General features: G+C 32.9%; 1 protein-coding gene across 2 annotated transcripts; it reads left to right on the forward strand.

The window, feature by feature from the left end:
- Positions 1-7,503: 7,503 nt before the first annotated feature.
- On the forward strand, positions 7,504-9,917 carry LOC104118490 (uncharacterized). Of its 2 annotated transcripts, none has more exons than XM_009629729.4 (4): positions 7,504-7,697; positions 7,790-7,854; positions 7,980-8,049; positions 9,028-9,917. In XM_009629729.4, the coding sequence occupies exons 1-4, from the start codon at positions 7,610-7,612 to the stop codon at positions 9,183-9,185; spliced, it is 381 nt and encodes a 126-aa protein (XP_009628024.1). In that variant the 5' UTR covers positions 7,504-7,609; the 3' UTR covers positions 9,186-9,917. The 2 variants fall into 2 exon arrangements, with proteins under 2 accessions (XP_009628024.1, XP_009628025.1); XM_009629730.4 differs by having other exon boundaries at positions 7,509-7,697; positions 7,983-8,049.
- Positions 9,918-11,380: the final 1,463 nt, after the last annotated feature.

An 11,380-nucleotide genomic window follows, 5' to 3' on the forward strand; every position in this document is an offset into this window, starting at 1 on the left:
TGTCCAGAATTAAAAAAGAAACTATCCAAGGGAAATCGGAAGAGAAAATCTTCCACCGTAAGGAGTGATGAATATATGCCAGATAAAGATCATAGTGGAGCTGTCAACCTTTGTTTCATGGCATGAAGTGAAACAAATGAGAAAAAAAATCTTTTGGTATCTAGAGTGATGAAGATATATCAAACAATAATCATGAGGAATCTACAAGAAACTGCTTCATGGCCCCAAGTGAAATAAGTGAGGTAAGATTGCATGACTGTGATAAATGTAATGAACTTTGAAATATTATAGAACATGCTTTAAAAGATATGAGAAAAATTCTTGATGAACTCAAGAAGACTAAACGGGAGAAGAAGAACTGGGAGACCCAACTTGAACAATATAACAAGTTGAAAATGGAAAAGGAAGAGTGGAATATTCTACTCGAAGGTTATCAGGTTGAAAATGACTTACTTCAAGAAGAAAATGCGGAACTTCGCAAACAAATGAATAGTTTGCACAAATCTTCCCGTCATCATTTTGATCGATCGAACAAGTGGGCTCATTTTCTTAATAACTTCAAGTTGACTGGCAAGGGATCTACTAGTAGACGCCCTACTTCAAACAAGTCGACTCAGAAAAGTTTTAAGTCGATTAAGGCACCTGCTGGTAAATACTCTACTTCTTTTGTTACATGTCACTACTGTAGTAATTTTGGACATAAGGTATTTGCATGTAATTATGCTAAAAGTCATGTTAGATCAAAAATTATTTGGAGACCTAAACAGTTACATATATCTCCAATTATACAAGCTACTAACCATGAAGGGCCCAAAAAGTTTTGGGTACCAAAAACAAACTAATTTGTTTTGCACGAATTCCTTAGTCCAGCCATAAAAAGGATCAAATATGTTTGCATATTGGCTGGTTGAGGCACATGCTTAAAGATACTTCAAATTTCTTACATATTCAACAGAGGATGAAGGAAATACGACGTATGATCTAAAGAAGTGACTGGTATCACTAAGGTTTATTCAAGTTCTTCTCGTTGTATTAGTTGATACATATCCAGTTATTGGTTTAGTAAAGTATAGCCTAGTATATGCATATTAGTTACCTATATATACTTTGAGTCCACTAGCTACATCACATGTTATTGGCACATGAGTTGTCCGTGCAGATCCATATACTGATATTATTGGCACGTGAGTTGTCCGTGCGAGTCCAGATATTAATACTTTAGCACGTGAGTTGTCCGTGCAGTTGATGTTAATGTGATCTCTAGGAGAGCTGGTTACCGTTATTAGATTCGTGTGTCTTGGTTCTACTATATATGATGAGCTTATAGCATTGCGGTTGCGGTGGTGCTTGTTGATTGAGCGGTTATGGATTGAGTTATATTAGGGTGGCATGTATGTGGAATAGTTGTGTTTGATAATATAAGGTCATTGGACCTAGAATGGGTACTATCAGGTTTGATTACGGTATATTTGGGAGGATAATATCGGAAGTCGGCTTAGAAAGTGATTATGGTTCTAGTTGCGGTGAGAGAGCTCCATGACTTATTGATCTGATAAGTGGTTATGAGATTCCGTGTGTTTCTTTCATTATCGGCAGTGTACGAAGGTTTTGGGAATGAGGTTTTGTTTGATATGGGGTTTAATACTACTACCAGGTTAGTTTTGAGTAGTTACTGTGATCGGGAATGGTGTTGCGAGTTGTGTAGTATGTTATATGATTATATCTAGGGTTATGGTTATGGCTTGAACAGCTTGTTCAAACTTATACAGTGTGTAGATGTGAGACTCGGGTCTTGTAAGAATTTTTAGATGTTGGAAATTTGGTTCTAAGTTTTACGAACTAAGGTTAAAATAATGATCTTCAATTATGTTGTGTTGTCAAGCTTATATGGAATAGGGCGGCGTGAGATCACCCACGAGTATGTGCATGGTAAGGTGGAATAGTGATTTGAAGGTTTAGAAATAACTCTTGGCACGTTCGAAGACGAACGTATGTTTAAGTGGGGAAGAATATAACGACCTGACCACTCGTTTTGAGTTTTTATGCTCCTTTCAACTATTTAAAGTCTTGAATAGCTTCACATATTGTATTATGACGTGTGTGAATCGTCGGTGTTGATTTTCAGGTGTTTCGGGAGTAGTTCGGAAGAATGAATTTTGTGTTGGAAGATTAAATGAAAAAGGGTTGACCAAGTTTGACTATTTAGTATTTGACATCAAAACGAAGTTTTGAAGGTTTTGTTAGGTCCAGATGGTGATTTTGGACTCAGGCGTATGCCTGGAATTTTATTTAGATATTTCTAGAAGGTTTCGACACCAATTGACGAAAGTTGGAAACTTGAAGGTTTGGAATGTTCATAAGTTTGACCGAAAGTTGACTTTGATGATATCGGGCTTGGATTTCAATTCCGGAAAATTGAATAGCTTTGTTATGTCATTTACGATTTGTGTGCAACATTTGAGGTCATTCCGGATCGATTTGATATATTTCGGCACAAGACCTAACTTTGGACAAGAATATATACATATAAATAAGGAGTTATGTGATAGACAACCTACCAAATGAAATATCTTTGAGTCTAGTTTCTAATGCTTCGAACCGTTCATCATTTGGACATTTTTACAAGAAGTTATGACCAAATTACCAAAGGCTGGCAGAGGAGTGAACTGCAGATGCGAAGCATCCGGGCTCGCGTCTGAAAGAAGGGCTGGCAGTGAACTGCTCCATAGCATCTGGGGCCGCGTCCGAAACCCAAAAATCTGGGCTTATATTCGGGGTTCATTTTTCCCACTTCATTTGGACGGATTTTTGGAGCTCTTCTCCACTCATTCAAGACCACCAACTCTTTTCTTCTTCAAGGTAAGCAATCCCCATTATCTTAGTATGAAATTCCATCATTTCTACACTAGTATTGATGAAATCTACACATACAATACTTAGATCTTCAAGAAATTTCTTCAAGAACGCAAATGAGGGTTTTGTAAGATTTCTTCCAAAAAGATAATCCTACACCCTTAGACTTACATGTACGGATTTATTATGGGAAGATGAGTATGAATTAAGTATTAGAACTCATGGTATGGTGATTAGAAGCCATAAATTTCCAATTTAAATACATAACCATGGTAGAGATTGAAAGGTGATTAATTGATGTAATTTTGTTGGTTGTGTGTGGATGAATGGTCACGCATGTGATGATTTAAAGTTATAAATTTTTGATAAATGGTGGTAGTTGGATGAACTAATTCCATGGTTAAGAGATGTAGAGATTTATGCACTCTAGGTGCTTGATAAAATGCCTAAATGACCTAAAATCTGAAAATTTTACTAATATTGGTCCAATTGAATTATGTTGATGTAGATTGAAGTTGTAAGAATAGTTGGAGGTTTTAATATCACTAAAGAGCTGAATCAAGAAAGCTCGGTTTGTAGCGATTTTTGCCGAGGGATTTTCAAGGAAATATTCATCTGGATCTGAGCCATCCGGAGTTGGATAATCGCCGAAAAAGGCTTACCAGTGGATTGAGTTAACGCGTTTTGAGGTAAGTAACACTTCTAAACTTGGAGTTACGGGTATGAACCCTGATTATACATGTTATGTGATTTGTTTGGAGGTGACGCACATGCTAGGTGACGGGCGTGTGGGCGTGCACCGTAGAAATTAAGACTCAGTCGATTCCGTAGAGCTGTGTAGTCAATTAACTTGTATTTTTTATGTATTTTTCATGTGTTAGAGAAACTGAACCGTGACTCATGTTAGAAATCATGCTTAGGCAAATGTGGTATTATTGGGACCCACTAAGGTCATTTCTGCTGTCGAATTATATGTTTAAACTGTAATTTCATACTCAGTCATATTCATTCATTACGTATCATATCTTAGTCTCTGTTGTTATTTATTGATACATCATATCATCATTTTGGGCTAGTTTCATGACATTGTGAGCCCGAGAGACTGGAGAGATTGATGACTGAGCGAGGCCGAGGGCCTGATTGTGAGGATATTATGGGATCGGGTTGCACGCCACAATATATTTTTATTTATTTATTTATTATAACGCTTTGGCTGAATGAGTCCCTTCGGAGTCTGCACCCCCCACAGTGAGTGCAGTGGATATTATATTTGGGATGGAGTTCCCTAGGCATGGAGTTGCCATATATATATATTCACTTATGGAATGAAGTTCTCTGGGCATGGAGTTGCCTTATTTATTTATATTTGGGATGGATTTCCCTGGGCTGGATTGGCCCTGCACAGTACTAAGTGACTGAATGTCAGTTATTATGTATATATATTTGGGATGGATCTTCCCTGGTCTGGATTGGCCATATACAATACTGAGTGATTGAGTATTCTGAGAGTGTGAGTACATGAGTTCATCATTGAGATGCATTGCATTTGACATGCATACTGAGATGCAAGCGTAGAGATGCATTTCCTCTTGCTACCCGGTTTTTGGTGACATTCATGATTTCATATGTATATTGACATGTAGGCATAGAGATGTATTTCCCTCATGCTATCTAAAAAATGATACATCTTATTTATTGTTGAAAGGTTTTTGGAAAAAAATTACAGTTTTCAAATTTACTCATGTTTCAGTGATTTGGTTAAAAGAATTGAGTTTTACTGTCATACTTGAAAAGAAAATATTTATTTTCCTAAATTGTATACGAGCTGAGCATTTTATTATTGAGTTATTACTTCTACTGCTTTAAATTGTATTGTTATGAGATGTTATTAGTTATTGGTGTGGACTCTGACCTTGGTACAAGCTCGTCGCTACTTTCAACCTAATGTCAGGTTTGTTACTTATTGAGTACATGGGGTCGGTTGTACTCATACTATACTTTTACACATTGCGCGCAGATTTTGGATGTTGATGCTGTTGTACACGGTGGGAGCTAGCATTGAATATGTACCTGCGATCAGTCACATATGCCTCTTGTTCTAGGTAGCTTTAGAATTTAAATTTGTTCATGTATATTTCAAACAGATGACGTATTTTTATTTCACACCAGCTTTGTAAATTCTAATCTTAGAAGTTCATGATTTGTACTACCAGTCCTTGGGGAGTATATTAGAGTCAGTTAAATATAAATTGAATCGGATTGTTGTTATTTGGCTTACCTAGCGGGTGAGGTTAAGTGCTACCACGACTAGTTGGATTTTGGGTCGTGACAAAAAGCCAAACACGGAAAAGAAATCAATGTTGCAAAGGTGCCTATGGTATATCCACCTTCAAAAGAGTGTCAAGTCAATATACTGTCCATATGCATACAAGTACTGTAGCTGCAAATTATGGAAATAAATAAAGGAGCAACGATCAAATTCCCTTGGGCTATGCAATAGCCAGAACAAGTTGAAAGGGCTATAAATATACAAGTTCTATGAAGGAAGAAAGTATGCAGCCTTCTATACAATTGTCTACCAAACTACAAATTCTTTATTCTACTCTTAACAAGCATTGTAATTCACTTTTAGTAGATTTACTGTGTACACAAAAGAGTGAAGAGAGATAGAAAAATATTGGAGTGGTTGTGTGCCCTTAGAGGTTGTGTCATTATTCGTTTCTTTGGTGAGCGAGTGAAAATCAAAGAGTCATTGTTGGTGAGCGAGTAAAAACCAACCTTTTGCGTTGTTGGTGAGCGTGTTAAAACCAACCCTTGTTCGTTGTTGGTGAGCGAGTGAAAACCAACCTTGTAAACGTTGGTGGTGAACGTTAAAAATCACACAAGCTGTACTCAACTCATATACAAAGAGCTAAAGAGACAACACCCTTGCAACCCAAGGGGACTGGAGTAAGATACCACATTGGTTCCGAACCAGTATAAAATTCTTGGTGTCATCTACCTTACTGATTTCATATTTTATTATAAGCAATTTCCATTTGTTGAGATTAGTATTTGATTGAATCGAAGTATTAACAGTATTGTGCATGCTGTCTCCGCATTAGTCGACTAGGTCTGAGGAGTAGTCGACTAGAAATTTAAAAATACTACAATTCATCCCTTTCTTGTACTTTTATGTTTGGTATCAGAGATAAGGATAATAACCTTGAGCTAAATTTAATATAGATATCTTTTGAATGTCTTGATGGTGTAAAACATTATTTATACGGATGATGTATATCACTTAAACTCTTTCCAAAACGTAAATTATAAATTAAACGGCAAAGGGCCAAATATACCCCTATGCTTTCGAAAATGGTCTAAAAATATCCCTCGTTATACTATTGGGCTATATATACCTTCCCTGTCATACTTTGGAATAAATATACCCTTAATTTGGATGGAGTTCCACGTGGCAGCATCAGATGAAAACGACCAATTTTTTTTACCCGACCCATTTTAAAAAACCCACTACCGACCCGTTTTAAAATTTAATTTTTTAAAGCATATATTTTGTAAAAACTAGAATTTTGTTTTTGTAAAAACTGAAAAAAAAAAGAATTTGTAAAATATATATTTTTAAGTCTTTTCAGTTTTTTTTAAAGTATTTTTTTGTAAAAACTGAAAAAAAGACTCTCCTAAAGCAGTGGACTACATATGCATTAGTTTTAAAAAAATTCAATTTTTACAAAAACAATACTTAAAAAAACTGAAAAAACTAAAAAATATATATTTTTAAAATTCCTTTTTTTTCAGTTTTACAAAAAAATATTTTTTTTAAAAATACTTTAAAAACTTAAAAATATATATTTTGTAAAAACTGGTAAAAAAAAAAAAATTTGCAAAATATATATTTTTCAGTTTTTTCAGTTTTTAACGTATTGTTTTTATAAAAACTGAAAAAAAATGATTTTGTAAAATATTTTTATTTTTTTAAAACTAATGCATATGTAGTCCACTGCTTTAGGAGAGTCTTTTTTCTAGGTTTTACAAAAAAATATATTTTTTTCAGTTTTTACAAAAAAAATACTTTAAAAAAAATTGAAAAAACTTAAAAATATATATTTTGCAAATTCTTTTTTTTTCACTTTTTACAAAATATATGCTTTAAAAAAACTGAATTTTAAAATGGGTCGGGTGGTGGTTTTTTTAAAAATAGATCGAGTAAAAAAAAGAAATGGGTCGTTTTCATCTCGTGCCGCCACGTGGCACTCCATCCAAAATAAGGGTATATTTGTTCCAAAGTATGACGAGAAGGATATATATAGCCTAATAGTATAACGAGGGGTATTTTTAGATCATATTCAAAAATATAAGGGTATATTTGGCCCTTTGCTGTAAATTAAATTATCACGTTGAGTTTGCTAGACATACATAAGTGAAGAAATGCAATTTTGTCAGCATATAAAAACCTCTTCTTGTTACACGGATGAATGGTCCTACAAGGGTAGGATGTTAGGTAACACAAAATCAACCTAAATGGTGTGAAGGTTCCTAAAAAGGCAAAAACTCAAAAAATATGCATTTTTACACCTACTTTATTTTTTGGAACTCTGTGTTTTGTGCTTTGTGTATGTTTTCTTTCTCTCTTCTTTTTCCTTGGACTCTGGGCATTTTTACCTTCCGTACTTCCTTCTTTGACTGCTATAAATTGAAACTTTCGTTCCCAATAGAATGACACTTCCATTATCAGCCAGTTAACAAATTAACCATAAGAATGGAAATCATCCGAATCATATCTACTCTACTCATTTGTTTCACACTATTCATGTTATCTTCATTTTCATTTGCTACTCCACTGTTAGGTATTTCATCATTTTCTTTCTATCCCTTCATCTTTTTGTTTTTTTCCCACTTATATTTCATGCTAACTTCATTTTATTGTAATTTTTGGCAGATCACGAAATGAAGACGACTCTCTCTTCAAGTCCTAGAAAGCTGAAACTCAATGAACAGCCAAATGTAATGAGTTTACTTTTTGTTTTTCTTTCTATTCTTGAGTATTATAAGCTAGGAATCCCTTATTTTTCAGTATATAATTGTATTCTCTCATGTAAATGACATGTTGTTTAATTTTTTTCATAAAGCAGGTGAAAAGCAAGGGAGATCAAAAGCATTTGGTCCCATTCAATACTGCAAACCAAGTTTCATTACCAGGTAATGCGCATGCACCTATTTATTTATTTTTTTGTTTCGCTATATGATTAATGTGTTGCAGACATACAGAATATATGTTTATGTGTGTGTTTGTGTTTATATACATAGTATCAATTTAATCTTGTATGGTAACATTAACATTAACTGGTTTTCATGCATGACGTATATATGTTCATATCTAAGAGATAAATACAAGTTTCTTCCGTTAAAACTGAAAAGTACAGGACTAGCTTCATCATTTTCTTAATATATAATATGGCCTAAAAGTTTAATTTTTTGAAGGATCCTGTACTTTGTAAACTTTCCGTTGATATGCTGATATTCCATAATTTCATGCAGAATCTTAAAGTACGCAATTTATGTTTCGAATTGTCTACTTTTTAACTTCGCAGTTTAACTAGTTCGACTATTTGTCCACATTTTGACTAACAAATTTAATTAAAATACTACCTCTAGTTCATATTATCTTTTCTTAATGTTTTCTTAATTACGTTTCTTAAGAAAGACATTTATAATAGTCTTAATCATACAAGTATATACACATAAACTATCACTTATCTCTCCATAAACGTCTCATTTAATTTAAATTGCAGTACTAATTAGAACAGTAAAAATATATTTGGAAAAAGCATACTCCCTCCAATTATTTATATTGAATCTATTTCCTTTTTAGTCCGTGACAAAAAAGAACATCTTTCCCTCTTTTGAAAATAATTTACCTTTATTCAATGATTTATAGCCACACAAAATCTATTTGACTCATTTACACCACAAGTTTAAAAGTCTTTTTTCTTTTCTTAAACTCCGTGCCCATTCAAATGGTTTCAAATAAATTAAAACGGAAGTAGTATTAAATAATTTCTTGTTTTTCCAAAACGTCAAGGAATTTGAACAATTCATACGTTTGTCAAAACGATTAATATATATCATGTTTGTGACAGGAGAATGTAACAAATATCATGTTTGTGACTTGTCTAGGTAAAGAACATGAGCAAGAAGCTGCAAAAATGGTGAAAGCAAGAAAAGGAACAAGGCAAGAGTGGGTTGAAGGGAAAGACACTTCTGATTTCTTTACAATGGATTATCATTGGGTTAGAAGACGACGTCCCATACATAACAAGTCAATTCGCCCATGAAAACCGGCATTTTAATTTAGCTTTTATTTTAACTTAATTAGTTTACTTTTATTATATAGTGATTCCCAAAATATATACTATATATATATATCAGTAGAAAAATATACTTGTTGGGAATACAATTTTGACTAATTAGGAATATGAAGTGTATGTTTTGTTGTAATTAGGAGTTTATAAGAATATGAGGATTATGTCGTGTCGTACCTTTGTTTATGGCCGACATTAAACCCTAACTTTTGCTACTAACAAGAAAAACTTTACCATAGTTCCAAGGGGACAAATTTTGTTTATTTATTTGTACAATTTATAAAGGCAGTCAAATTAGTTTTTCTCAAACCCCAATATTTTGAGAATTGGTGTGTCACACATTACAAGTCATTTTTTTAATTTAATTTTCCTCGAAAGACAAGTTCTCCGTACATTAGGCGCATGAATGTAAGTATCTGGCCATGAGAGATGTTTAACTAATCCTTGAAAAATGCAAACTGTGTCGACTATAAAATTTAAGTAATTTTTTGTTTTGACAGTTCCAACATCCTAAGTTCTAAGTTTCCAATGCAAGTGGATGCAACTTTGCTTCTAGGGTTAATATTAACAAAGCTTTTCGTGTTCAAGTACAGCTGGAGAAGGACCGCATCCCAAACGTGTGATATAGAAGAGCCTACAAGATTGTTACATACTTTATCATTGTTCCAAGTGCCCTTCCTCTTTCAAGATTGTTACACACTTGTATTCAGCTCATGGAAAATTTAAATTAATATGCTTGAGCTAGAAAGTATAAAAGCAAGACAAGTATATGTCAATTAAGAAGTTAGTTTGCTAAGTATTTAGAGAACAGAAAAAATATATGTTTCTTGATCTATATAATGGCAGAAAAAAGTAAATAATGGTTACTAATTGATAGCAGTAATCTATAAACAGTCATTTTAAGATATGACCAGGAAGTGGACCAGATATAGATGTGTAATTGGAATTGTTCGATGGTTGGCAAAACGTTTGGAGTGATGGAGAAAAACAAACTGATCTCCTCTACTGGTTCTGAGTCAGAGCTGAAATTTTAATTTTATGAGTTCTAAATTATAGAACAATTACTTGAAGTGCTACTAACTGAGTTCTAAATTAAATATAATATAATAAACTTTTTAATAAACATATACTTTTTACATAAAAGTTACTAGATTCGTTCGAAACCGTAGATAGGGGTATACATAGACCGGGTTTGTTCGGGTTTTATCAAAATCAAACCAAACCAATTATATCGGTTTTGGATTGGTTTGGTTTGTCGGATTTTTTGAATTTTTCGGATTTTTTTGTTACATGAATATTATTCAAATCTTGCTTTATTAAAGTTATAGATAAAGTTTTGATAAGTGAATATATGTTTACTAAAAGTTAAAAAAAAATTAACAAACATATGGTCTATTAAAGTATTCTTATGGGAGAATTTATTTTAGTAACACATACTAATAGTTTATTTTCTTAATCTGTCTAACAATAATTTTTGGTTGATGTACGCTTTTAAGGTTAATCAAATTTAGTAATTAAACACAAAAATTAATATGACACCTAAATAATGATATGTTCTATGTAATTTTAGATTATCGAAATATCACTTCAAATTCGAAAAAAATATAAGATATTTTGACATATGAATATGAAAGAACAAATAGATGATTAACTCATTTTAATAACAATTAATAAGAAAGCGATACAATAATGACCATTATTGTAACACAATTTATTTGCATATGAACTTCTTCTGTTCTATTAACTTCTTGAATTATAGTCCTTTCCCTCAATATCATGATTGTATTGATCAAACCGGATCATGAGTTCATAGAAAGCCGTGTAAAGAGTAGAACAAACTGAAAATGTTAATATTTGTTGCAATTCAAGCTATTCTTATGAGTTATTTATGTGGCTTCCTATTAGATTTTATTGACATCCTAATCCTAAATCTTTTGAGCCGAGTTCTAATAACAATAGATGCACATAATAATAATATGATTTTTTTTGGATGAGTTGAGACACGTATGGTTTAGATTTTAAAGAAACAGAAGATGAACAAATATTGGCATGGATGATCAGTTTGGGATCTAGTGATAATCTTTTTCCATTTTGCGATTTTTATCAAGAAACAACTACATTATAAAGTATATGTTTTGTGACAATTCCTATAATTCTCATCTAATAAT

The sequence above is a fragment of the Nicotiana tomentosiformis genome, chromosome 10, assembly GCF_000390325.3.
Source record: "Nicotiana tomentosiformis chromosome 10, ASM39032v3, whole genome shotgun sequence".
Lineage (NCBI taxonomy): Eukaryota > Viridiplantae > Streptophyta > Magnoliopsida > Solanales > Solanaceae > Nicotiana > Nicotiana tomentosiformis.